The sequence below is a fragment of the Malus domestica genome, chromosome 07 (assembly GCF_042453785.1).
Source record: "Malus domestica chromosome 07, GDT2T_hap1".
NCBI lineage: Eukaryota > Viridiplantae > Streptophyta > Magnoliopsida > Rosales > Rosaceae > Malus > Malus domestica.
The window spans coordinates 32,685,206-32,711,670 of record NC_091667.1 but is presented as its reverse complement, the minus strand read 5'-3'; the positions used below and the strand labels follow the sequence as shown (position 1 = coordinate 32,711,670).

Below are 26,465 nucleotides of genomic sequence, written 5' to 3'. Positions count from 1 at the left end.
TTAAACATCTTCTAACATGGCCAGTTGGATTGCCACTGTCCGTAATAAGAAAGCATTCCGGGCAGTGCCCCCTATATGTGTCAGTCCTTCCACGCTGTTCCCTATATATGCCAGTCCTTCCATGTTCTATCCAAAGCAAACTTGAAGCTAAACGTTGAGATTCGAGAGAAAAAGAAAGCTAGAGATTTATTCACAATTACATTTTCAAAGAACAAACATGGCTTGCTGGTCTGCTGAGAATGCCACAAAAGCCTACCTCAAAGCCCTAAAAATGGTGAGTATCCTTTTATAATTTTTTTCTCCAATCACTTAACGGTTTTTTTTTCGATCGTACCATTTTGTTTAATTCATGTTTGATTTTTCTGTTTAATTCGATTGTTTCTAACTGTCTGGTTTTTTGTTTTGTTTTAATTCAGGGCCAGAAGGGAAACGAGCCAGATGTGATCGAGTTCATTTCAGCCCTAGCAGCAGGCAACAATGCGCAGCTTATGGTTGTTGCATGCGCTGGAGCTGCCGACTCCAAAACCCTAGCCCTAGCTGCCGCCGCTCAACAAACTGGCAGCAGAGTTGTATGCATTCTTCGCGGTAACGAAGAATTACACTTGTCTGAGAAAATCCTCGGCGTCAACGTTTGTCACGTTGAGTTTGTTATTGGAGAAGCTCAAAATCTTCTTTTAAATTACTACAAGGAGGCGGATTTCGTGCTCATCGATTGCAACCTCAAGAACCACGAGGCAGTTCTTAGAGCGGTGCAGATGGGGAGGAAGCAAAACGGAGCTATTGTTGTGGGGCATAACGCTTTCGGAAGAGGGTCGTGGAGATCCGGCGGATCAAGGACTCAGTTGTTGCCCATCGGAGGTGGGTTGCTGGTGACAAGAATTGCAGCAGAAAGTAATAATGCAAAAACGACTGGAAAAAAGAGTCATTGGGTTGTGAAGGTCGATAAATGCACAGGTGAAGAGCACGTGTTTAGGGTTAGATCATCGTTTCCATATGGGAAAGGGATTGCAACTTAGGTTTAATGAATTAATTAAGAGCAGAATTAAGTTTTCCTTCTGTTAATTGCTTCTCTCAACAACAAATGAAGCAATATTAGATTAGACGTTGTTAGTTATTTTTGGGAGTTTTGGAGATTCTTATATATATATGTAATATCTGAAATGTATATATCAAGTGATGTTACATGTAATAGTTACATATTATGATTATTAATAGATGATTAATTAAATTTAAAGTTGTAAATCTTGAAAACACATTCTCTAAAAACTGTGAATTAATAGCTTGAAAATATCAGTTGGCTCATGCAGACTTTGTCCCCCGACTCCCCTCGATGTATATTCATTTTTCCCATCACCTTCTTATTACGAATCTTAGCCGCACGTTTTCCTTATTATCTTGTGGTTTTCTTGGAATCCAATCACGTTTATGAAGAGTTGAAAGAAAAAAATCCTGACAGGTGACAAGTAGTTCGATTTTTTAAATAATCTTCATCTTCATCATTGATTTTTTGAATTATTGAAGATAACATGTAAGAATGGTTTTTTTAGCTCTTCTGAAAGCAGCTTTAGCTCTTGACTTATTTACTCTAAAGTATAGTCAAAGGATTTTTGTGTGATCATAAAATACTTTTAGCTCTTGGAAAAGCAGTTTTAAATGGCCATGTATAATAAACAAAATGTTACAAATAGCCTACGTCTTAAATGACTAGACGTGACGACACCGTTTAGTCAAGAGTTAAAAAGCAGTTTTTCTTCTTCTTTTTTCTCAGGCTGCCCTCATGGTTCGCTCTTTTCCCATCACTGTTGTGTTGCCATGTACATACACTTGTTAACTAATTTTTGGTGCCCCTCAACGATCACCACGTTCGCCCTGCCTCAAGGCCGGCCCTAATAAAATACTTTTAGTTCTTTCAAAAAAAGTTTGAAACGGTCATATATATGATCAATATGTTCACTTACATTAGAAAAACTAGACAAATTAATAATTGTACATGTTATAATGCATAAGATAGATTAAAATTGTATACCTGGTTGGCCTAGTTCCTTAATTCGTTATCCCTGGAGTTTGCTAGGGCAACATATTGATCGGATCTGAATCTTTCTGTTGGGTTTCTGAGGACAAAAAACAGGTTGCAAGAGCTAGCCTCCAGCCTTGTGATAATATTTGCATCCACTTCTAGCCAACTCAAATTCTCTAACTCTATTTCTGTCGTCATAATTTAATTATCATAACGAGTTTCTTCATATTTATTATATATATATATATATATATAATGTAGGGAAATTTACTAATAGAAAGGTGGTTAATTCAAATTCATTGGCTTCCTTCGTAACTTTTGTCTTTCAAGGTTGTTACTCTCGTTGGGAAGGGGGTTTTCTTAGAAGACTTAGGGCGTGCTTAATTTGACCTCAACATAGGTCGTTACTCTCGTTGTGGTGGGGTCTTCCTTAATAACATGACGATTTAAAGAGTGCTTAATTTGACCTTAATATAGAATGTGATGATGCATCTCTCACCCATTCAAATTATCTTCTTTACAACCAATCATTTAATTAATTACATGCTCGCACTACAAGGTTCGTTGTTTCGGTGAAGAAATCTGGTTGTGGTGTGCTTTCGTTTGTGGGTTTGTAATTTTTGTTAATTTTATTCGCTTATTGGGCTGGCTTTTGTGTTTCTCAATTCCTCCAAAATATTTTGGGTTGTTTTGCCTTCCTTTGGTTGGCATGTAACCTTTTTATGCTTAAAGAATGTTACTTCTCGAAAGGAAAAAAGAGCGCACTTTGGAAGCTGAACTGTGGGATTATTGTATGGGTTAGGCAGCTTCTTCAAGCCGAAAAACTACAGCTACCGTCGGTCTGAAGCCCACATAGATCTATAGACACTAGGGTCTCTAGGGTGAGAATCCCAAGTTTGAAATTTGAACAACTTGGTAATTAATTAGTATCAAAAGCCTAATCATAGTTACCTAGATAATCTGCCACACCTTTAGCCAGACAAATTAATTTAATTTAATTTACTGATATAATAATGTCCCTATACGATTGTTCACGTGCAAGAAACTTATAATTTAGGCTTTAGCCCCTCTTTGTTGACATGTCAAAGTGGGTTTACATTTCATTCGAAGGAAGATTGCCTCTGAATTATTTGCAACACCAAATTCACAACAATCCTTACTTTCTCAATGATTTGGAGACAGACAGATCCTTCAAACTGATATCCTGATTTGCAGGCCAATAGATCACCGCCTATGAAAGTAATCAAAAAACAAAATATGCACTCAAACCATGTGATTAAAGAAGTAAATCCATGTCAACGAGGGTTGATTCAGTTGGGAATAGCGTGCTTACGGTTAACTCCCAATCCATGTTCGCTCAACGCGACTAGCAATTCTTGTTGGTGTGTGATCTGTAAATTCCTGCGTAAATCCATATCGGTAGTAGCTGGCAATTAGATATCACGCGTAAGTTATTCTAGCTTGAATTTATGGGTATGTCCTGGCACTAAATGTGATAGTAGCCAATCTCCCCCGCTAAACTTGCACACCCGCCTCTAATAGCTGCAAAAAAAAGGAGTAAGTGGTGGTTTGGGAGTGAGGTGCTTAAAAAAAAAGCACCCATGAAAAAAAACTGTAAGGGTTTTAGGTGTTTGGTAAACTGAAAAAAATGGCTTATTTTGGAAGCTGCTGTGAAAATAAGCTGAAATCAAGGGAAAAAGCTGAAGCTGCTATTTGCAGCTTTGGAAAATTGACTTTTTTTCAAAGCACACGGAGCTACAGTGCTCTTTTAATGAAAAGACCCACTATCAAACTGTTTTTTTTTTCAAAAGCACTTTTACAAAAAAGTTTACTAAACACTCTGCTGATTTATTTCACAGCCGCTTATTCTCACAGCAGCTTTTTTTTCAAAGCACATCAATACCAAACCAGCCCTAAATCCCTTGTAATATCCAATCTCAACAAATGCCGGTTCGGCTAGTTGGCAAGGATAGTGTGTCTGGCCCCCGGTACGCCCAAGTTCAAATTCCCTTCTAGTAAATTAGATTAGATTAGAATTTTGCTTTGTCAAAATATTAAAAAACCTAATCTAAAGGCCAGTAGAAGGCTACATTAAACAATGGTTCCAACTTCACAACAAAGCTTGGTCCTCAAGAAAAAGTCACAGGATATTACAACATAAAAATCTTAGAATTACATTGGAAGTTAGCAGTTAGTTCTAGCTAACCATTAGTCCATTACCAGTCTGAATACTACTGGGGCAATGGTTGAACAAAAAAGACAGCACCAAGGAATCAGACACAACTGCTACAATTACTCAACTCCTGAACAACTTCTTCCATGGAGGGTCTCTCAATTGGAGACTCGTGGGTGCAGAGCAGAGCAGTCTTTGCAAGCTTGGACGCTTCGTACTCGAAGAACCTGCCATTGAGGTTTTGGTCGATGAAATCTTGGAATCTGCCGGACTCAGCACCAAGGCGCATTGAGCTGGTGACTTTCCGCTTCCCTGATAGAATTTGGAGAACAAGCACCCCAAATGCATAGACGTCACTTTTCTCTGTGAACCGTCCTGTGGTGGTGTACTCGGGAGCTAGGTATCCCATGGCAGCACTGGCCTTGAGCGCAGAGAAGACAACATCGTTGGTGAGAAGCTTGTGCAGGCCAGGATCTGAGAGCAAGGGGTTGTATTGCTCGTCGATCTGCACCTTTTCAGCTGAGATGTTTTGGTGAACAAGGGCAGGTTTGTTTGGCTTGTATCCATGTAAATAAGATAGACCTGATTAAAAGAACAAAACTCAGTACAGATAATTCGGAAACTGACTCTAACGATAACATTTTTGGAATTTTAGTAGCATAAGCTAAAAACGGCAACATATACTGACCTTTCGCAATGCCCTTCACAATCGAAACCCTAGTAGTCCATTCAAGAGCATGGCTGTCACCGTCCTTGACATCAAGATACTGCTGCAAATTTCCATTAGGAACGAAATCATAAATGAGGAAGCATTCTCCGCGACCCTTTGAGCAACAGAACCCTCTCAACCTCACCAAATTTTCATGCGTCAACGAGGTTAACATGTTCAATCCCTTCAAGAACTCAGATTCCTCCGTCTTGCAGCATGATTTGCCAATGCTCTTAATGGAAACAACAGACCCATCTCGTAGTATTCCTTTATATGTTGCAGAGAAGTTACTCCTACCCAATAAATTCACCTCTGAGAAATACTGGGTAGCCGTCTCCACCTCTTCCAAATTGAATCTAAAGCTTTGGAACACTTCTTGTGCAAACACGCTTAAATTCCTCCCATCAGCTAAAGGATCCCAGCCGTTGGCGTACTCAAGGCTGATGAGAGGAGATCCATTCTTCCTGTAAACTCCATTGGCCTTGGCCTCGTCAGTACTAAGACGGCCATCAGCTGTATCGAATGAGTTACCAAGCTTCTGTTTCCTGCGCCGGTGTTGGGCAAAGAATAGAAACCCCACACCTGACAATGCAATAGTAACTACAATGAGACCAACAACTACAGCAACAGAGGCCTGATGGGATTTTGACAAATTCGAGCAACGAGTTTGGTTGCAGGGCAAAGGCACATGTGCAGTCTCCGGGATGTCTCTTGTTGGCACACCGGCTCCAAAGGGCTCAGGTCTACTCGTGTTGAGATGACCGGAGGTAGTGCAGGCGGTTAAGGACATGAATCCGGCTCCACATAATCCCAGATTGTTTTCGTAAGAGAATCCTTCATTAAGTCTCTTCAAAGCTGAAATTGATCAAGGGTTTTAGTATTTTCAACATTTTTCTTATTCTAAAGATCGAATTTGAGATGTTAGATTGTTCTTACCAAGAGGTACATTGCCGGATAGGGTATTATTCCGAACGTCTAGAACTTCAAGCACCGGCGCGTCAGCAAGTTTTGTGGGAATAGAACCGAAAAGATGATTGACACTCAAATCCAGTCTCATCAACATTTCTAGGTCCCCCAAACTAGCCGGAATTGCGCCGGTTAATTGATTAGATTGCAGAGCAAGAACGCTCAGGTTTTTCAAAGACCCCAGCTGCGTGGGAATGCTTCCGGTGAGCTGATTATAGCAAAGTTGCAAAACTGAAAAGCAAAACGCAAAGCCTAGTTAAGCAGAGCATTAATTTATACAATACAAATGAGGAAAATTAACACGATTGATTACTAAAAAGTCATTTGGGAAACAGAAAGCACTTAAATCAGCCAAAATAGTAGGTGCTCACGATGACATTTGACAGAAACTGGGTTGTAGAAGCGCTTTTTGGACAAGCTGCTTCAAGAAGTACTTCCAAATGCTTTTCCAGGAAGCACTTCCAATCCAAGAGGTTTTCATGGAAGAAATTCCTAGTGTTTATTTTCAATAAAACTTTCTACATATTTATAATAAAAGTACTTCTTCTAAAAGTGATTCTTACATAAGCAGTCCAAAACTAGCCCTAAATCATTCAGATTAACTTAAACGAAATAATAAAAACCAAAGTCTTTTCAGCTAACCTTGCAAGCTGCTCATGCTTCCGATCTCGGGAGGAATCACTCCGGAGAGATTATTCACATTCAAATACAAGTCACTCAGCTCCGTCAAGTTAGCAATCTCCCTTGGAATCTCTCCTTGAAGAGAGTTGTAATGCATGTAAATCCCCGTCAAATGCTTGAGCTCTGCAATGGCGGGAGAGAGCTTCCCAGAGAGCCTCTTTCCCTGCAGCGAAATGTTAGCAACTTGACCCGCCTCATTGCACCCTATTCCCTCAAAGGACCCGTCGCAGGGGTCGCCACTGACGGTCCAAGAAGAAAGGTACAAGCTTTGCGGGTCCAAAAGCGCTTTCATGTCCAAAAGTGCTTTTAGCTCTGCGTTTCCACAAACCCATAACGGGTTTGTGAAGAAAATCAGGAAGGAGAAGAGAAGAACTGCAAAACCCATGTCTTGGCTTGGGTTGAAAATGGTAGTTTCCTTCTCTGTTTAAAGAAGCAAGCAAGTTCTCTCTGTCTCTCTCACTTTCTCTCTCTAGAGGTTGAAAATGGTAGTTTCCTTCTTTGTTTAAATAAGCAAGCAATTTCTCTCTCTCTCTCACTTTCTCTCCCCAGAGCAAAGAGAAAGTGGTGACTGTCTGTGAGAAGAGACAAGAGTCACAGAGGGTGTGCCTAACTTTCTTCAGAGGGAGTGTGCTAAAAGCTGTGAGGAATTCAGAAACAGAGGAATATAGAAGAGACAATGACCGAGGGGTAGTTTGGGAGTTAGGTGCTTAAAAAAAAATACCTATGAAAAAAAACTTTGAGGGTTTTAGGTGTTTGGTAAACTGAAAAAAAAAGCCTTATTTTGGAAGCTGCTATGAGAATAAGCTGAAATCAAAGGAAAAAGTTGAAGCTGCTATTTGCAGCTTTGGAAAACTGGCTTTTTTTTCAAAGCACACAGAGTTACAGTGCTCATTTAATGAAAAAACCCACTATCAGACTGCTTTTTTTTCCAAAAGTACTTTTACAAAAAAGTTTACCAAACACTGCTGATTTTTTTTCACAGCCGCTTATTCTTACAGCAATTTTTTTTCAAAGCACAGCGATACCAAACCAGGCCTGAGTGTGGGCCGTTAGATTAGTTGACTGTTGATTGCGGGAGTACAGGAGCAGGTGTGTGTGCAGTTACAAGGTAGCACTATTATGTTCAGTTTAGAGCCCATGTGAAGTGTGACCGGGAAACTATGCTCTACCAGTAACTCCATATTTACGAACATTCGACAAATGTCATTTTTATTTATTTTTTATTTTTAATAAACGATATTATCAATATTAGAGAAATATTGAACTTAATTTTAAAATAAATTAGTAATAATATGATTTAAATTTAAATTTAATAGTACTAAGTGGCAGTAATTGAAAGAAAAATGAATTGTTCAAATTTGAAAAGAAAAAAAAAATTATAAAGTAGGCTAATCAAATATGAAAAATGAGAAAAAAGAGGTAAAATATTTGTTCAAATTTAAGGAAAATATTATATAAGTGGGGTCTACGTTTCGCAGCCTTACGTCCGCCACGTGGTCGCCTACATGTGGTGAGCTACGGCAGGATTGACCGGTTAAGACTCTGTCGTCCTATACACGGAGATACTCCCGCACAAGTACGCAGTTCGAATTCAAAACGCACGAATCGCATGCATCAAACCACACAGTAAACCCATACATGTTCATCATCTGATTGGTCCAAACGTAACAAACAACCACTATGTCCCCACGTGTCCCGTGCTCAATGGATCGAACTGTGTCCGAATCAAACAAAATTCAAATAACATATTTTCTTTTTAAACAAATGATATTATTTACATTAATAAATCATAAAATGGGCTAAGCTTTACAATAAGCAATAGGTTATCTATATTAATATGATTTAACTTCGTATTTACCGAGAAACGAATTTAAAACATCTTACTTACAAATAAAATAAAATATTATTAAACAGAAATATTAAAATAAAAAAACAAAATTCTAATAACATATTGACTGGGATTTGATCGGTTGGGAAAGTGGGATTGGTTGCTTATTTATTGTTTGGTAAGGTTGTCTTCTTTGTATGTTTTGAGAAATTTTTTGTTGTGACGGAAATATAGATGATGCATTATTGGTATTTTTATGTAAATGATGAAATATTTTAATTTTTAAGTTATTAATATTTTAACACACATAATCTACTATTTATATAAGGACACGTGATGTACCATTTCATATGACAGTCACACTAAAAAATATCTCGGTTGGTTGTGCCTGCCATGCCAGAAATTCTGACACCACACTGCTGCCTTGCCTTCAGTCCAATGTCCATTAGTTCCTGTCTTAGCTAAAATAATTTTTATTCCCCTTTGTTATTTTCTTATTTGTTTCCTTTTGATTTGAATTGTTTCACGCATTTACGATATACGGGTTACCAGTAACTTTCTCATTCGGGCTTTCTTGGTATTTTGCAACGTTGCTTGACAGAACTGTCAAATTTATTGTTGACATTTTAAAGATTCACTTCGCAGAAAATCACATAAATCGCCAATTGAAAGTTTAATTTTTCAATTGAAGTTGTCAAAAGTTTAGAGTTCGTTTGGATGTGCTTTTAAAATAATTGAAAACACTTTTGATTAAAAAAATTTTGAACCAATCCTTAGTTAAAATGAAAGTAAATTCTAAAAATGCACTTTAAGTGCTTCCTAGAAGAAGCAGATAACTGGTGCTTCTTACAAAAAACACTTCAAGTTCTTTTGGAACAAAAAAACACTTTCCCTAAAAGAGCTTTCAGTTATTCTAAAAACACATTCAAACAAACCTTTAGTGTTTAAGTGAGAAATATAATCCGTCTGTTTAATTTGATAGCTTTTAAATAATTGAACGATTTTAAGTGTAGTAAAGTTTTTGTAAAGATGATTTCAACCACCTATTTTCTAAGTGGCATGACTTAGAAAATAGATGATTTAAATCATTATCGAGCATTATAAGATGAGAAAGATAACCGAAAATGTCCAAATGAGAATATCTCTAGGATTCCCCTTACGATTTTAACCCGATGTTCAAATTTTAAAAATATTGTTTTACTCATTCGTAAATGATAATGATTTACATATAACATCATAGGAAAGTTCGGGGTTTCCCATTTGCTTGAAAGTCTCCATTCCATGGAAATAGCCATCATTTTACTTGTAAACAATAAGTAGCGATAGTGACATTCCATATTGCATGTTTTATTACAACTTTTTTTATACTCATATGAAAAACAAAAAACTTGGTGCAAAACCGAACACAATAGTATTTTAAGATTCATACAGCCGGCCCATTTTGTGAGATGAGAATGATCGATTTTGTGAGGCATAGAGATAATAGGATGGTCCAACTAAAATAATATATGATGTATTGGTCCCCAAAAGGTTGTCATTTGCTCTTCATTGACTGATAATAGTACGTTTCCTCTCCCTTTTCTAGAGGGAGACTGCCGCCAGCCATGCAGTATTGTGGAAGTGGAAGGACCATTTTCTGATCGGAATATATAACGATCGCATGCATTTCCAAAATTTGAGAAGTTTCATGGGAGAGGGTTCATATGTTTAAAAACCAAGTCAAAAGCGATTTATTTGGTTCCCCTTAGTTGAAAAGTTGTCTTTCAACTTCTGCCAAAGTAATCGAAAAGCACTTCTATTAAGGCTCAAACTTTGGCTTGGAAAACCCGTAGAATGCTTTTGTTCTGGAAAAAAGCATGCATGAAATGCTTTTGCTATGAAAAAATGGATTTTTTAAACGGTAGAAAAGCTAAAGCTACACCAAACAAGAAGGAAAGACTTGTTTAATGATAAAATACAGCCTTACTTGTTCGGAAAAAATGGGATATGTAGATATATCGTAACGTAATTGTATTTAGCTCATTGTTTAATCTGATCACGTAATAAGCGAGATACTTAAACAAGACAATATTTCTCTGTCTTTCTTGATTGTAATGACATGCAATATAGAAACCGCATTGATTTAGGGACAATGGGTTGGTTGGTATGTACGAAATGTTGTTTTCTTTTGCTTCTAATTTGTTGAAAGCAACCGATCAATTGGTGTTGGTGAACACAGGACTACACTCGCTGCCTTAGTAACCAATATTTTGAAAACCCCAACATAATATAACATGGACTTTTCAGACCCAGAGTTCCAGACCTTCGATACTTGAGATTGGAATATCTAGATCTACACTGTAAGTCCTTATTTAACATAAGAGTAATGCTAAGAGTACTCTTTAAAAAAAAGGGACTCTTCATAGACTCGCTGTCATCTCATGTTTTTTGTACAATATTTTATAACGTTGACACGGGAACTAACATTAAATTGTGAGGTGACAGAAAGTTCATATAGAGTTTTATTTCTGAAGGAGTCCCTTTAGCATTTCTACATATATATACATACACATGACTTTTTAGCTAAAATTGTCTCTGAGATTGACGTAACTCCTCACTTTGGTCCCTGAGGTTTGAAATCGATATAAGTGGTTGCTGAGTTTGTCCACCGTCAATCATTTTGGTCCTTCATTGAAAAATCTATGTTAAATAAGGACCAAAATGACAAAATTACACTCAATTTAATAAACAATGGGCTAAAATTATTTGACAAAAATTAAGAGTATTTTTGCCATTTTATCTTTATTTAACGAAGATTTGTCACAGAAAAATCAAAATGATTGATGGTGGGTAAACTCAAAGATCAGTTCTATCGAATATCAGATATCAAAATAAAGAGTTATGTCAATCTCAAATATGATTTTGAGTAAAAAGCTTATATATATTATGGTTGGTCATGGCACACACACTCGCCAAAAAAGGAAGGTTCGTCACGGCATTTTATTAAAAATGTACAGTGCTGCTTTTTAGGTATCAATCTTGGCGTAGTGCATGCAGTAGTGGTGTGGTTCTGGGGCTGTGGAAAAGGTTGGTTTCTTGACAATGCATGCATATGGTAAAGGGATGGAAGTATATGTTAATTATAAATGTGCTTTGGAAAATTGATTCTCTGTCTCCATAAACTATCCTTATCATGCATGAAACTTTTCCAAGTTCCTTTGCAGAGGGACAAGGCATCTCTTAATACTTGATAGGATAGTGCTAATGGCATCCATGCACGAAGTCACTTTTTTCCTCACCTTATTCGTTTTTATTTTCATCTCTTTAGTTGTAGGCTCGTTTGAAGTGTTCTTAAAATGGTTAAAATCGTTTTTGATAAAATGTTTTTGGGTTTCAATCTTTAATAAAAATACAAATGAAACCTGAAAAATCATTTGAAGTATGTACTTCCTACAAGAAGCACATAATCGTTGCTTCAAGTGCTTTTGGAACTAAAAAATATTTTCCCTAAAAACGCTTCTAATCATTTTAAAAGCGCTTCTAAATAAACCTCTAGTTATGCAGTGACCACATTCCCATATCCTTAACTTGGTTCAGTGATGGCTTTAATATGGTTTATACTTGTTTCGTTTGTGGTCTTTACATGAAATCTATACTCATAGCATCATCCATGTGATTGTATAGTACCTGTGTAAGGTTTTACTCTCTGTGTTTGTGCAAGTTCACACTAAATCAATATGTAAGTCACTTGAAAAAACACATCCATACGACACCTTGGATTCAAAGGCATACCAAATCCATTTCATTAGGGTTTGTTCATCAAATCAAGCATTTCTTTTGAAGATTTATAGTAAATTAGGGTCAACGTCGAAATGAAGAGCATCTCTTTTTCTTAGGACATCCGACATGTCTATGGAGAATAAAGGTGTACATTATATGCCAATGGCCCAGCCAGGTATACATATGATATGCCTATCCCCACACTTTAAAAAAAATTGAAAATCAAATCCTTTGCAAAGCTGGCTCAGAGGCGAGGCGAACAAATATATGTTTAGTTTTTTTTTTTTTTTTTAATATCATAAATTGCATTCTCGATAAATAAAGAAGAGGGGTCTAGTAGTATTCATCTTTACTTGTAAGTATGAGGTTTTAAGTTCGGTTCTCGCCAAAGGCGAATTTGAAACACATTATTACTAGTCCATTATAAGGCTAAGTCTACCCCCTTTCTCTTGGTGTAGATAATATCATTTTTTCAAAAAAAAAAAAAATTAGAATACTTCATTGCATTTTTATCTGAAGCCTCAATTTTTAAATAATTTTTTTCTTCAAATTTACAACCAAGTGCATTATTACACTTAATGTATCGAGCCATTTTTGCACACTGAAAATTTTCTCTAATTTTCATGCTCTGTCCCCTTTTAGGTCTACGCTAATCAAATTGCACCACTCATCACTTACGATCCAGTAGTTTAAAAAGAGACCCAAAAAATAATGCGTTTTGAGCACAACTTGTGTTCTAATGGTCTCTCCGTAATCATGCAAGACAAGCTAAATGATTGCATATGACATGATTTTTCCCAAATTTAAAAAACATGAAAATTGAGTCACCCGAATGACAATTTCAAAAAGTTGTGGTTTTCGGTTCGTGGGTGGCTTTTTAATCGGCATAGTTGGCCTTTAAATTTGCTTTTATGGACTTCTTTTTATCCAACAGGGTATCGATACCTTTAGCTTTGTTGATTTGGTGCACCTTCCCCAGTGGTGCTCTCCAGCCTCCATGTTAGGTGCTAAGAAGATGCCGAGCTTTTCTATTGCCGCACAAACATGGCCCAAGCAACGAAGGTTGTTGTCTGGGGTTTTTGACCTGAACTTGACTATTTCAATTAAATTGAGCTAATGTTTTTTATCGGTGTTTAGTGAACTTATAAACGTTGAGATTGAACTTATTAAATTGGACAACAGCCAACATCATATGTGGTAGTCATGTTTTTTTAATTACATTGGATTAGCGGCCTTAAATTCCCTTGTGTCGATGTGGTAACCTCCCTCCCCCGGGCTTAGGGTTCCAAAATGACACCTTTTGTTGACCCTTGTCACCTTCCTTAACAATCCCTCAAGCTTCTATGCTTTCCTTATAGAACTCGTCAGGTTGACTTGAAGGTCGAATTCTATGGTAGAGGGGGATTACATATTTTTTTTGTTTTGAAAAAATAATATTATTTACACTAATGAACTAACAATAATACTATCACACACTAGACACGTCGTAGCTCAATGTCTCTCATTTAGAAGGGAGTGATACTTTATAGAACTGACTTGAACTCAATTCCGATCGTTTCCCAATCTTAGACACCAAACGATCCCTAGCAACTAATTTTGTTGTTGTCTTCTTTTGTTGGGCCTGGCCCAATGTGTGATCAAAACCAAACCGATGAACAATTTAGGCCTTTCTTATCAGAGCTTGGTACAGAGCCCATTAGGCCTTTTCTATTGGGGCATGGGTCGAAGTCCAAGCCGGCCTTCATATATAAACAGCTTTAAGAAAATGCCTCATCTCTGAAAAACCAGCGGAATCATTTGGCGCCGTCTCAGAGAACCTAAGCACATAGCCAACCGCCGCCTCCGCCTCCGACGCCATGGGTCGCATGCACAGTCATGGGTGCGCCTCCTCCTCCCTTCTCTCTCTCTCTCTCTCTCTCTCTCTCTCTCTATCTCTCTCTCTCTCTCTATAGAAGTATTCGATTTCTTATCTGTTTTGGGGTTTTGCAGAAAGGGAATGTCAGCCTCAGCGCTGCCGTACAAGAGGAGTGCGCCGAGCTGGCTGAAGGTCACTGCTCCAGATGTAAGTAAATCAAAAACCCAAAATTTATATGTAATTATCGATGCTAATTGAGGCGATTATATATATGATTAAGGTGGAGGAGAACATCTGCAAGTTTGCAAAGAAGGGTATGACTCCGTCTCAGATCGGTGTCATTCTCCGTGACTCTCACGGCATTGCGCAGGTTAAGACCGTTACTGGAAGCAAGATCCTGCGTGTTCTCAAGGCTTACGGTATATGCCTCTTTTTGGGTGTAATTTTAATATTATGAATTGTATTGCACTGTTTAGTGTCTTTGGGAATTATATTAGAAATGTTTGGATGTGTAGTGGGAATTGTGGGATTGAAACCCATTATTCTAATTAGCCAAATTACGTAGGTGAAGTGAGTAAGCACTGATTGATTGCTTGATATGCTTTTGCGGATTTTGAACATGGGATTCAAACCCAATTTTGGTTTTAGGATTAGGCTAGCTCAATGTGAAGAGGTTTTCTCTTCCATTTTTCATGTTCTGTGAAAATATGAAGAAGATTAGGAGTTCTTTATGATTATCAAACAGGCCTGTGGTATTGTGTCTTTCAGTTTGCTTCGCACTGACGAAATAATAGCCTACTTATGTAGATGATACGTAATATTGTTTACTGTTGGTTAGGTCTTGCTCCTGAAATTCCTGAGGATCTGTACCATCTTATCAAGAAGGCAGTTTCAATTAGGAAGCATTTGGAGAGGAATAGGAAGGACAAGGATTCCAAGTTTCGGTTGATTTTGGTGGAGAGCAGGATCCACAGGCTTTCTCGTTACTACAAGAAAACTAAGAAGCTTCCACCCGTCTGGAAATAGTAAGCATTCTTACTCTGTTTCCAACGTATAAATTTCTATGTTTCATTCTAGTATGTTGGTATCATTCCTAACGCCTTGTTGGTATCATTCCTAGCGGCTTGTTACAACTCCTGGTTTCTAGGCCTTGTAGTGTTGGACAAACAGGGCTCTTTGCTTATCAACTGCCAGAGTTATATCTAGTCATAACATGTATCGAAGCCCCCTCGCCTAGAAAGATTTTATCTTAATGTTTAAGATGTATTTGATATTTCTTAGCATCACAAGAATAATTTTATCATTCCCTATCTTTGCAAAAACGGATGCATAATTGAAGTACCCAATACATATTGTTTCTTCTTTGCATATCTGCCAGCCGACGTTTAGAGTTTATTGTCTGCAGTTTTGTTTTCTGTTTCTATACAACAATTTACGAGTTCTCTTTTGTTTTACAGCGAGTCAACCACTGCCAGCACTCTTGTTGCTTAGGTTGGTTTTGCAACTTGCTACCGCTGTGCGATTAGCTTGGGTTGATGAGGTATACTTGGGAAAGCCAAAAAGGAAGATGGTGGTATTGTGTGTCTCCATGTTTCGAACTTGTAGACCCTTTAGCTATTGAAAATTTTGGTATTCATACATGTAAGGAAAGAGAATCCTAGGGCCTTATGTTTCGGCATTGCATGTTTTATTTGAGATTGATGTTTTCGAGAGTTATATTTAGCATTGCAATTTATCGTGCTTACATTTGCAAGCCTTGATGTTACTTTTTGCAAGAATGAAACTGCGCTCGTTATGTTAGCTGAAAACAGAGATGGCCACAATGCTTACTTGCTTAAGGTCGAAACCATCCATCGTCTGCACTTCTTGAACGAACCTAACTTAAGTCAGAGATTCTTAGCTATACCTGTTTCAACACCGGGGACCATAAAATCGATTACAACTGATTACAAGGCAAATTCTCTCCAACTTGCTCAACTCTGCCTCAAATTGTAGAGTAATGCTATTCTTATCACAATTTTATATCTTTAATGCATATGAGTTGGACAAGTTACATCATTTAATTTCAATTATCTTATTAATTAAAACACTTTAATAAGGAAAATTGCAGACTTCAAGATCTCCCTCTGGCGTTATTAGCTTAATTGGGTATGAACCCTAATCCAATAGACAAATTTGATTTTGACTCCTAATTCGCAGGAAAGCTAATACACATTACTTAATGAAATAATCAGCTGAAATCCTTCTTTTAAACCACAAAAAAAATTATTTTGAAAAGAAAAAAAAATCATGAGATGAACAACCATAGAGTACCAATGAAGATTGGAGATAGAAATACTTGAATGCGAATGAGGATTGGGGCTACAAGGATGGAGGATTGGGGATATAGGGCATGAGTCTGGAGATAGAAATCAATGGTGATTATGGTATACGAGTAAATTCTATAAAGCTTGACCATGAAAATGAAAGGGGAAGGAAGAAGCATAATGGAGAGAGGAAGGAAGAATGAGACTCCTCGTATGCCACAATTATCATTTAATTAATAATTTTTTTTATTAATTATTGATTAACATTTTGAAATTAAATGTTAATTAATTTAGATGATGTGGTTGTCCACATCAGATGTCACATAAAATGGTATACAATTATAATACAAAAACATGGTAAGAATAACATTAGTAACATAATTTTTAAATGTCAGAAATAAAACCGCAATTAGTTTTTGTGGTGGTACGTTAAGTTGGACCACATAGCTAGAGTGGATGTGGTCTCCTATACATCCGAGTTCGTATTTACTTATGCTAAGTGGATTAGTTCAAATAAAATATAATTACATTAAAATAAAAAGAGACCGGCATTATTAAAAAGAAAAAACAAAAAAAAATAGTTTGGGCTGAGATAAGTAGTAGCCCGAGCCGGTTTCAACGGTTCAACACCCCAACTTGAACCCAAAAGCCCACACCGCTTAAAAAATGGCGGTTCTTCTTTTTTGGGCTGAAAAAAAGAAAAGAAAAGAAAATGGCGGTTTAAACCCCTGAAGGAAAAGAAACAAACAATTAGTAAAACCCTAGAAAACCAAAGAAGGCGAAGTCAGTGTCTCTTCTCTTCCCCAGTGCTTGCACGTTTTGTAGCAGATAGAAGAGAAAGAAGAAGAACCCAGGTACCAAATCCTGCTCACCCTTTTTTTCTATTGAATTGCATCTTCCTCTATATTTTTCTGCTTAATTTATCTTCTTTATTTTTTCTCCTGTAAATCGGTTTGTATTGCCGTTCATCGTCAGATTATTTGACAAATTTTCGACCGTTGGCGTTCGATAACTTTATCGATATTCTTCTGCTTGAGCTAGTCGTTTGTTTCCTGAGAAAATTGTTGGAAAATATAAGAATTAAATTACCCCTTTTTACCTGGCTTGGCCCTCACATTTAATTGGTTAACTTACAATGTTCATGTAGGTTGCAAATTAGTTTGTTTAAGTGAATTATTGACTCTTAAGTGTTTGTGTGTGTGTATATATATATATATATATATGTATATGTATGACAGTTTATTTGAGCAATTTTGTGACCGTGGGTTGTCTATAAACATCAAATTTTGTTTTGAAAAAGAAAAGGAAGAGACCCGAGTCAGCGAGCAGAATGGTGGCAGGGCTTAAAGAATTCACTGCAAGAGTTGAAAGAAACGGTGTTTATGAACCAGTTCTGGATGCGGAGAACGGTGAGGAGCTGATGCGCGTTCAGCCTGGTGTTTCTATTGTCCTCGGTAATCGACCCCCTGAGTCCCCGGGCACCCTCTACATCTCCACCAAGTACGCCGTGCTCTCTCGTGATGTTATTTATTTATTTATGTTTAGGTGAATTTCAGGGGATGGAATTGCTCGAGTAAAGAAAAACAATATTTGAAGGGACTTGTAAACATTTTTATCCTTTACAAAATTAGAATCCAATCGAGCATTTGGCTTTGATTTTGATTTTGCAGGCAAGTGGTTTGGTTGAGTGACGTTGATAGGGAGAAGGGTTATGCTGTGGACTTCTTGTCTATATCACTGCACGCTGTGTCCAGAGACCCGGAGGCCTACACCTCTCCTTGTATTTACACTCAGGTATATGCTTTCTTCGTTATTGCACTCCCGCAGCAATTTGGGGTTGGTTATCTTGTCCGACATGTACTTCGTCGAAACTGTTTTATTGTGTGGTGTGAACTTAACTTTGTAAGGCAATTTTGTGCTCTTCTCTGGATATAGTAGTGGCACCTTTTAGTATATATCTATTGTACACAGTATAAAGGCGAGCAGCCCTTATAGCAATAGCAAACGGCCTACTAATAGCCCTCTTTTTTCCCCCGGAAAATATAGTTTTTTTTTCCGGGTGTCTCAGAGCGTGGTGAACATAGGTTCTGACAGTAACTACGGTGTTTTTGGCGAATCACTTGCTTATTTTTGTATCCAGGGTTTGTGTGTCTTTATCATATGGTCAAAGTCTCGGACTAATCTTTAACGTCAATATGTTATTTCAAAGTTTTTGGCCTTTTTGTGCACCGTATCTCTGATTAGAGTTTTTAACTTTATAGATTGAAACTGAGGATGACGAGGACGAGTCTGACGGTTCCGATTCAGAATCCAATGGTGTCTTAGATTTATCCAAGATCACAGAAATGAGACTTGTTCCTTCAGATCCTAACCAATGTATATATATCTCTCTCCCTCTGTACTTTGTTGAATTTTCTTGTTAGAATTTTTCTGGTGAAGAGTAACTAGCTTGTTATTTATTGTGTGGCAGTGGATTCTCTGTTTGAGGTGTTTTGCGAGTGTGCAGAGCTTAATCCTGAACCAATTGAAGGTAGTACGATTTCTTCATACCCTGGTTATTTTCTTTTACATTTTTGTTTTTGTGAATGATATTTGTTATGTTTGATTCATGAGTTGTGCCCTGATAGTATAATTTTGATCTGCCTTTCCTTAGAAGGGGAAGAAGAGCATAACTGGATTTTTAGTGCCGATCAATTGGAAGACGAGGCAGTTGGTATGTGATGCACCATGGAACATTTATATCGTCATGTATCAATACGTGTAAAAATAAATATGAAATCTTCTATCATCTATGACGTCTTTGTTTTGAATGTGGCGGTATTTTCAGGGGACGATTCTGAGTGGCCTGTTCCTCAAAATCTTTCAAACCCAATTGGTCAATCGAACGGGGATCATGACCTAGCTCGTACTGTGCTTGAGGTAAGCCTGTGAATATCCACTTAATGCTTGCTGTGGAGTTGGCATATTTGTATTGATCACGTTTACATCTTCTTTGCAGCTTCAGATCAACGATCAGCGCTTTGAGGATGCCGAAGAAATGGAGCATGAGAGCGACAGTGATCGCCATTAATTTTCATTTGCCTTTCAATGTTTCATCTCGTTCAAGTGCTGCCTTCACCCCCCGCCTCGCTTTCTTGTTGTGCACTCAAATATTGCTGTATATGCGAACAAATTGTCGTAACTCTGTTAGTTCGTGACACAAAGTGGATTAGGGAATTTGTGACTAGTACCTTGACGCCTTTCGGTGTAGTCTATGTGCTACTTTTGTGGTATCTTTATGGAAAGTTAACCATTAATTTCTTTGGTTTTTCTTTCTCTGTTAGTATATTTGAAATTTTAGTTTGTCAACTAAAAAGCAATTAAATTTGATACACGTGACATGAGTAGAAGTTCGAAGGATGAAATTAGAATACAAATAAACATTTATACAGTGGGAATGTTGTGGTGTAGCTCGAGGTTAAGCAAAAAACTTATGAACACTTAAACGTGCGTGGTTGTTTTTTGATTTTTGAGCATCGTTGTAATACATTTTGTTTGTAGGTAAGTTTCTCTCTAAACCGAATGGTTAATTAATAATAAAGTTATAAAAAATTGAATAAGGTTAAAACTTGAAGTAACACCACAACAACATTAACATACCAATAAGCATAAATATAGATGAGGAAGTCTAAGTAACCCAAACCCATCACTCACGGACGTTTTGATGTAGATGCCTCAATTTTTAAATCAAGGGACGTTTTGATGTAGATGCCTTAATTTTTAAATCAAGCATTTGTATCTCTTTTAAGAATTTTGATCAAATATTCTTTTATTAATTTCTAATAAAAAATTACGATTTTTCATTATATTTAATTCACCAATTAATTCAAAAAGTAATTACTATCACAAAATTTCTAAAATCTATTATTAGATAAATAGTATCTTATAACAGTTTGTTTGAAAATAAATTTTTTGTTACTTAAATAAAAAATATTTTAAAAATTCTAAAAACACAACAACAATCCTATTCACTTTTAATTATGAGAAATGACATATTCATGCACATATATATAAATATGATGTACCAATGTATTTTGGTATGTTATAAAATATTAATTTTGGTATGTTATGTAATTCTTTATTGGTACATACCAAATTACTAATACACTTTGTTATCTTAATTTTTATACGTACAAAGTTAATGATACGTTATGTATAATCCTAAAAAAAAAATCATATTAAACATATTCTATCAATCCTCAATAATGAATTATTAAAATAAGGACACATTATACAAAAACGAAAAAAAGGGAAATCCTTGTTCACGCAGGTTTCTTAATGAAATGTTAGACAATTTAAAATTATTACCCTTTCATTACCAAAGGGTGGCCTAGTGGTTCGAGAAGAATTTCAGACTCGTATTTTACATGATACGTTCTGGGTTCTATTCCTACGGTTGGTAAAATCGCACCATGATAATGGCCATGAGGAGACTGAATAGCCTTTGTGAGTCTTCCCAACCTCTGAAAGGATGCATTGCTATGATAAAACCACCAGTTAGCTTCTTGGTTTTTTTTTTTGTTTTAAATTATTTCCCTTTTACCAATATATATATATATATATATATATATTTTTTTTTTTTCCGTCGCCTTGAAATCCTTGAACTCTAGATTCTATTTTTATTAACAGCTCTTATTTCTTAAAGTTTATAAAAATTTTGAGTTGGAAATTAGAAAAATGACATAGATAATTATCTCAAACCCTAATAGCCCACCGTATATAATCTCACAAAACACTGCATCTCCTTCCCACCGCTTTGAGAAAGAGACGAGCCGCAGCTCCCGACCTCCTTCCTAAGCCACCCAGGTCCGCTTCTCTATCTCACACAGTTTTTACCTGATTTGTTTGAATTAGTTCTGGCAAACGTGATAGAAATCGAGTAATTTTTGGTGCTATTTCTGATAGTTTTAATTAAAAAAAAAATCTGTGATTAATCGTTTCATTGCGCTTTGGATACACAGGAAAGCAAGAGTTAGACTGAAGAAAATGGCGTACGCAGCGATGAAGCCGACCAAACCAGGTCTTGAGGAGTCTCAGGAGCAGATCCACAAGATCAGGATTACTCTTTCTTCCAAGAACGTCAAGAACCTCGAGAAAGGTCTCTCCTTTCGCTAATTTTTTTTTTTAAATTTATGCCCATTTCAACATAATTTCGTATTATTTGGAACACCTTCTTAATTTGGGAGTAATTATTCGTTTGAAACTGACTAATATGTTAGTGATTACCTTGTTTCTGTTGCCTAAAACCCATTTGATAGCTTTATCTGTTGTTGCAAATTGAAGTTTAGAGAAAATTTTCTTCTAGCTGTTCATATTATATGTTGGGTATATAGTAAGAGTGACCAGTGGGATTTTCTTTTGATATGTTTTAGTTGTCATACCGGAATTGACGTCTTAGTCTCCCGTAATCTTTTGGGTTTTCTGACGGTATAGTAGTCATTCAATTTCGTTCTTCTTTGATTGCGGTGTGACATGGTTGGGCTTATCCATTGCTTCTGTATCGAGTTTGTTTATCCATTGTTTCTATATAATTAGAGCGAGCAGTGCAATATTTGTTGAGAATTTGGTTTGTCATACCCTAAGTGTAGTCTTAGTCTCCCAGAATGTTTTGGGTTTTGTGAGATTGATAGTATTGCAGTCATTAAATTTCAATTTACTTTCGTTGTGGTGGAAGGCGGTTGAAATGGGTTCATGTACCGTTGTTTCTAAGTTAAGTTTGTTTAGACATTAAGCATTAGGATTTGCTTATATGAGTCTACCTTTAGCCTGTTGGATTGACATCTTTTTTGTTTATAGTTTGCACTGATCTGGTTCGTGGTGCCAAGGACAAGCGCCTCAGGGTGAAGGGACCCGTGAGGATGCCAACCAAGGTTCTGAAAATCACCACCAGGAAGTCCCCTTGTGGTGAAGGTATGCTTCAGTCTGAAATGTTATTCGTTGTTAATTCATGGGTTGTTGAATGTCGTTGTTATAACGATGTTTCTATAACTTCAAAGTATGGTTGGTGATTTTCAGGAACCAACACATGGGATAGATTTGAGTTGCGTGTCCACAAGAGGGTTATCGACCTGTTCAGCTCACCGGATGTTGTCAAGCAAATCACTTCCATTACTATTGAACCTGGTGTTGAGGTGGAGGTTACAATCGCCGACTCTTAAACTCTCCCCGATTTCAGCATAGCTTTCCTAGTTATTTGAAAGATGAGCCTGTCTGTTTTACTCTAATTTTGAACTAAGACTCGTAGTGTTTACGATTCTTGAGGTTTTGGTATGGATATGAACATCGGATCATATTTCAATATTTAGTAGAAGTACGTTTTGCAAGAAGCACACATCGTATCAAGACATTGAAATTTTTATTTCAGTTTGTGGGTTTATAATCCTCTAATTTTACGTCTTTAGTCGGCTACTTCCTAAATTATACATCAATTGGTTTCAGCTGTGTTACAATTTGTTTACGTTGAGAGACGAGGCTTAACCTTTCGTTGCTAATGGTGACAGTTCCCATGATTAGTGCCTCTTTGACATGAGAACGAGGCATGTCAATGTTATGCATAATAATTTTGCTAATTAGTCATAAACCAAATTCTGTGGAGTTCCAAAAGATCAAACTTTTGGAATGTGTTAATGCATGAACGTGATTGTTTTTTGCCAGTGTAATAAAGCGTCATAGTAGTGATTGCTTTTTGTCAGTGTGATAAAGCGCCACATTATCTTAGTAAAATTGTACATCTCTAACTGGGGAAAAAAAAAAAACAAGATTAAGACATCGTCAAACAAAATTTACATTTACCAAGCACTCTTCCAATTGGACTCCGAATAATAATCAAGATACCAGTCCACAAATTTCCTCAACCCCGTCTTCAAATCCGTGGTGGGCACATAACCAAGCTCCCTCCTTGCCAAGCTTACATTAGCATGAGTAAACAAAACGTCTCCGTTTCTCGGCATCGGCACCACTACCTTCTTTGCCTTCACCCCAAGCAACCTCTCCAAAAGCCCCACCACCTCATTAACCGGCACCGGCGAGGTGTTACCGAGATTGAAAACCCTAAGCTGTGCCGGCCTCTCCACCTTGCCTCCACTACCGGTGCTCTTCTCCGCCGTGTCCACCGCCGCCAACAAACCCTTTACGACATCGTCAACGTATGTGAAGTCCCGGGCCACGGACTTATGGCCTGGGCCCTCGAAAACCACAATGGGCTTCCCTCTCAACATGTCTCTAGTAAACGAATAGTACATCATATCGGGCCTGCCCCAAGGCCCATAAACCGTGAAAAACCTCAGCCCAGTAATTGAAAGCCCATATATGTGATTGTACGCGTGTGCTATTTCTTCCCCTGCTTTCTTTGTCGCCGCGTATAAACTCGCCGGTTGGTCGGTACGGTGCGTTTCGGAAAAGGGAACTTTTGAATTGAGGCCGTACACGGAGCTCGACGACGCCCAGATGATCGACGGCTGTGGGTTGGCTGTTTTACAGGCTTCGAGGAGATTCACGAATCCGGCGATGTTGCTGTGGACGTACGAGGCTGGGTTTCTAAGAGCGTATCGAACGCCGGCCTGGGCGGCCAGGTGGACGACGTGGGTGAATTTCACCGACCGGAAAAGCTTCGCGAGTTTTTCTGAGTCGTTGATGTCGGCTTCCAGTACGAAGATCCCATTGCGGCGGAGGAGATCAGCACGGCGGCGTTTCAGTGTCGGGTCGTAGTACTTGTTGAAGTTGTCGATCCCTACGACGCCGTCGCCGCGTTTTTTGAGAGCGAGGGCGACGTGGGTCCCGACGAATCCGGCGGCGCCGGTGACGAGAACGGATTGGCCAGTGGTGGAGTTGGCGAGGGGTTTTGCGGACTGGACGACGACGTTTTCCCAGGCGGGAAGGCTGGGGAGGACGCGGCGGTTGGGATTGGAAGAAGGGGTTCGGTGGAAGAAGATGAGGATGGTGAGGAGGATTGCGATCCAGAAGAAGATGAGCTTGGTGATGGAGCAGCGGAGGCGGAATCTGGGTTTGTCCATTGCCGGAAATTTTCTCGGGAAAATTCGGGAGCTCCTTACTTGTGAATGGGTACTAGTTTTCTGGCATTGCTAAATTCCAGTGGGAAGGATTTTGGGGTTTAAATTTGTGAGAATTTGGAAGCAAAAGAATTTGGGTTTTTGAGTTGGAGAGGGATTGGGTTTGTTCTGATCTTTCTTCTTCTCAGTGTTGTACTAGGAGTAAATCTTATAGGGTTTTCTTTTCACTTTTTTGTATTTTGCTTTTGAGTTGGAGGAGTTATCTGAATCGTTGCTATTTGGGTAAAAAGTACTGGGAATCCACCAGAAATTCAGGAAAAAGGAGAATGGAGAGATTGGTGATGGAAAAGCTCAACCTTTCTGTGTGCCCGTGAGAGAGAGAGAGGTGGGAGGGAGGTGGCGTGGTGAGGGGTAGATGGAGGGAAACATAAGTTTTTGGAGGGAAACACTGCTTGTAAAGGAGTTTAATTATAGTTAAACACCAATTAATTAACACTTAAACAAAGAGTGGAACTGTGGAGTAAGAGAAATAGAATTTTAAAAGGAATGGGAATATTGGGATTGCTTGCTACGAAAGATAACACAAGTTAAAGTCAATTGTGTTTAAACATTTTTTTCTGTAGATTATAATAATTTAAAATTTAATATAATCCAAAGGAAAAATCAAGAACTACATAGAGAAAGTTAATCAAAGAAACACAACTCTCCCATTTTTCCCTCACATATATAATCAATTTAGTTTGCTCATCTTGTTTCTTGGCATGTATATCAAATGGTCAAATATTGGACTACGTCTTTGGTTCGCACGCTCGCACCATGTGACTGTCCGAACAAGATGTGGGTTGGGGGGTGGGGGATGGCCGGAGTTTATGGTAACTGGGAATGCCACCGAAGGCGGGGGTGGGGGATGGCAGTAGGCCTGGCATTTTGGACCCAACCTGTTAACCCGACCCGATCCAACCCGTTAATATTTGTATTTGGGTGGATGCTTAACGGATCGGGTCGCTAACGGGTGAATCCGTTAACAACCCGTTAAATAACGGATCACTTTGGGTCAACCCGTTAGACCCGTTAGAACCCATTAACACCCGTTAGCACCCGTTAGTTGAGGATATTTTAGTAATTTTAGTAAAGTCTTAATAACAAAAAATAAACTTTATGCAAAAAAAAAAATAATAATAATTGTTAACAGGTGAAACGGATGATCCGTTAGCTTAACGGGTCGGGTTCGGATGATCCGTTAGCTTAACAGGTTGGGTTCGGGTGACCCGTTAACTTAACGGGTCGGGTTGAACCCGACCCAAACCCAATAAACCCGACCTATTTACAGGTCTAGATGGCAGGAGTGCATGGGTAAATGGGTTGGTTGATTTTGTATATAGGTCGTATGAGTAAGGTGATCTACTGAATGAACGATATAATTTCTAAAAAATTGGGCTAATCTTGCTCTTATTGGGTGATTCCAGGCTTTCAACCTAATAGCCGAAGGCCCTAATACTAGTGTTAGTTGGGCTAAGACCACACACAAGGGCTTCAGCAATTCATCACAAAATCAGCCCAGTTCTGGTGAACATTAACCATAGGCATAACCCTTTGCAGAATATATGCACGCATTAATAACTGTGGATATATTTTTGGTAAAGATATTAAGGGAAAATGTGTAAAGATAATGTCATATCATTTGATATTAAAGGTCAGACAGAGTGTACGTTCCCCCACTGAACATTGATCAAGAACATTGATATGTCTTAACTTGATTAATTACCATCTAATTTATTTGTCGACAAGCAACAAATTACTGTCAAATCAACAAATCATGGTTAATTGTGTTCTTTCGGCTCCTTGGTTTTGGTTCTTTCTTACATGATTTCTTCAGCCACTTCTATTTTTCCTTTTAAGAACGAATATATTGGTGTTAGTTAGGCTTTCGGTTCTTTACCTCAAAATCATGAACCAATTAATCTAAAATTGGTAACTGGAATTTTCTAAAGTTCTTCGTCTAAGTAGGTCAAATATTGAGTATATGGAGTGCAATTTAAATGCGAATAGGGGTTCAAATGAGATAGGATGAGGATTAGAGTTAAAAAGTATCAAAGAGCGAATGTTTTCGCTATCTTGCAAAA

At 37.8% G+C, this 26,465-nt stretch overlaps 6 protein-coding genes across 7 annotated transcripts; 4 read left to right on the top strand and 2 right to left on the bottom strand.

Annotated features, from left to right (window-relative positions):
* LOC103439659 (uncharacterized) lies at positions 1 to 1,234 on the top strand. The gene is made up of 2 exons (XM_008378235.4): positions 1 to 274; positions 417 to 1,234. Exons 1-2 carry the CDS (start codon positions 218 to 220, stop codon positions 1,014 to 1,016), a joined length of 657 nt encoding a protein of 218 aa, XP_008376457.1. The 5' UTR covers positions 1 to 217; the 3' UTR covers positions 1,017 to 1,234.
* Positions 1,235 to 4,104: 2,870 nt separating this feature from the next.
* Positions 4,105 to 7,185, bottom strand: LOC103439658 (LRR receptor kinase SERK2). Its single transcript, XM_008378234.4, has 4 exons — positions 6,508 to 7,185; positions 5,836 to 6,096; positions 4,879 to 5,754; positions 4,105 to 4,772 (listed from the first exon to the last, which is right to left on the bottom strand). The coding sequence occupies exons 1-4, from the start codon at positions 6,929 to 6,931 to the stop codon at positions 4,291 to 4,293; spliced, it is 2,043 nt and encodes a 680-aa protein (XP_008376456.1). The 5' UTR covers positions 6,932 to 7,185; the 3' UTR covers positions 4,105 to 4,290.
* A 6,679-nt stretch (positions 7,186 to 13,864) lies between these two features.
* LOC103439656 (small ribosomal subunit protein uS15-like) lies at positions 13,865 to 15,741 on the top strand. Its single transcript, XM_008378233.4, has 5 exons — positions 13,865 to 14,012; positions 14,123 to 14,195; positions 14,269 to 14,407; positions 14,827 to 15,013; positions 15,446 to 15,741. The coding sequence occupies exons 1-5, from the start codon at positions 13,990 to 13,992 to the stop codon at positions 15,477 to 15,479; spliced, it is 456 nt and encodes a 151-aa protein (XP_008376455.1). The 5' UTR covers positions 13,865 to 13,989; the 3' UTR covers positions 15,480 to 15,741.
* A 1,195-nt stretch (positions 15,742 to 16,936) lies between these two features.
* LOC103439655 (chloride conductance regulatory protein ICln-like) lies at positions 16,937 to 19,594 on the top strand. Of its 2 annotated transcripts, none has more exons than XM_070825472.1 (8): positions 16,937 to 17,148; positions 17,600 to 17,794; positions 17,965 to 18,088; positions 18,556 to 18,670; positions 18,765 to 18,824; positions 18,948 to 19,007; positions 19,122 to 19,213; positions 19,293 to 19,594. In XM_070825472.1, exons 2-8 carry the CDS (start codon positions 17,625 to 17,627, stop codon positions 19,362 to 19,364), a joined length of 693 nt encoding a protein of 230 aa, XP_070681573.1. In that variant the 5' UTR covers positions 16,937 to 17,148; positions 17,600 to 17,624; the 3' UTR covers positions 19,365 to 19,594. The 2 variants fall into 2 exon arrangements, with proteins under 2 accessions (XP_070681573.1, XP_008376453.3); XM_008378231.4 differs by having other exon boundaries at positions 17,015 to 17,148; positions 17,595 to 17,794.
* A 1,311-nt stretch (positions 19,595 to 20,905) lies between these two features.
* On the top strand, positions 20,906 to 22,659 carry LOC103439654 (small ribosomal subunit protein uS10y). Its single transcript, XM_008378230.4, has 4 exons — positions 20,906 to 21,139; positions 21,295 to 21,431; positions 22,130 to 22,243; positions 22,349 to 22,659. The coding sequence occupies exons 2-4, from the start codon at positions 21,320 to 21,322 to the stop codon at positions 22,489 to 22,491; spliced, it is 369 nt and encodes a 122-aa protein (XP_008376452.1). The 5' UTR covers positions 20,906 to 21,139; positions 21,295 to 21,319; the 3' UTR covers positions 22,492 to 22,659.
* A 356-nt stretch (positions 22,660 to 23,015) lies between these two features.
* Positions 23,016 to 24,721, bottom strand: LOC103439653 (UDP-glucuronate 4-epimerase 4-like). The gene has a single exon (XM_008378229.4). The coding sequence runs from the start codon at positions 24,343 to 24,345 to the stop codon at positions 23,122 to 23,124; it is 1,224 nt and encodes a 407-aa protein (XP_008376451.1). The 5' UTR covers positions 24,346 to 24,721; the 3' UTR covers positions 23,016 to 23,121.
* Between the last annotated feature and the right edge of the window lie 1,744 nt (positions 24,722 to 26,465).

Coding starts and splice junctions, on each gene's coding strand:
- LOC103439659 (XM_008378235.4), top strand. CDS start 218: ATGGCTTGCTGGTCTGCTGAGAATGCCACAAAAGCCTACCTCAAAGCC. Junction 275..416: donor ACCTCAAAGCCCTAAAAATG/GTGAGTATCCTT, acceptor GTTTTAATTCAG/GGCCAGAAGGGAAACGAGCC.
- LOC103439658 (XM_008378234.4), bottom strand. CDS start 6,931: ATGGGTTTTGCAGTTCTTCTCTTCTCCTTCCTGATTTTCTTCACAAAC. Junction 6,097..6,507: donor AAGCATGAGCAGCTTGCAAG/GTTAGCTGAAAA, acceptor TTTGCTTTTCAG/TTTTGCAACTTTGCTATAAT. Junction 5,755..5,835: donor ATCCGGCAATGTACCTCTTG/GTAAGAACAATC, acceptor GATCAATTTCAG/CTTTGAAGAGACTTAATGAA.
- LOC103439656 (XM_008378233.4), top strand. CDS start 13,990: ATGGGTCGCATGCACAGTCATGG. Junction 14,013..14,122: donor GGTCGCATGCACAGTCATGG/GTGCGCCTCCTC, acceptor GGGGTTTTGCAG/AAAGGGAATGTCAGCCTCAG. Junction 14,408..14,826: donor GCGTGTTCTCAAGGCTTACG/GTATATGCCTCT, acceptor ACTGTTGGTTAG/GTCTTGCTCCTGAAATTCCT.
- LOC103439655 (XM_070825472.1), top strand. CDS start 17,625: ATGGTGGCAGGGCTTAAAGAATTCACTGCAAGAGTTGAAAGAAACGGT. Junction 19,008..19,121: donor ATTGGAAGACGAGGCAGTTG/GTATGTGATGCA, acceptor CGGTATTTTCAG/GGGACGATTCTGAGTGGCCT. Junction 19,214..19,292: donor TAGCTCGTACTGTGCTTGAG/GTAAGCCTGTGA, acceptor TCTTCTTTGCAG/CTTCAGATCAACGATCAGCG.
- LOC103439654 (XM_008378230.4), top strand. CDS start 21,320: ATGGCGTACGCAGCGATGAAGCCGACCAAACCAGGTCTTGAGGAGTCT. Junction 21,432..22,129: donor CGTCAAGAACCTCGAGAAAG/GTCTCTCCTTTC, acceptor TTTTGTTTATAG/TTTGCACTGATCTGGTTCGT. Junction 22,244..22,348: donor GAAGTCCCCTTGTGGTGAAG/GTATGCTTCAGT, acceptor GGTGATTTTCAG/GAACCAACACATGGGATAGA.
- LOC103439653 (XM_008378229.4), bottom strand. CDS start 24,345: ATGGACAAACCCAGATTCCGCCTCCGCTGCTCCATCACCAAGCTCATC.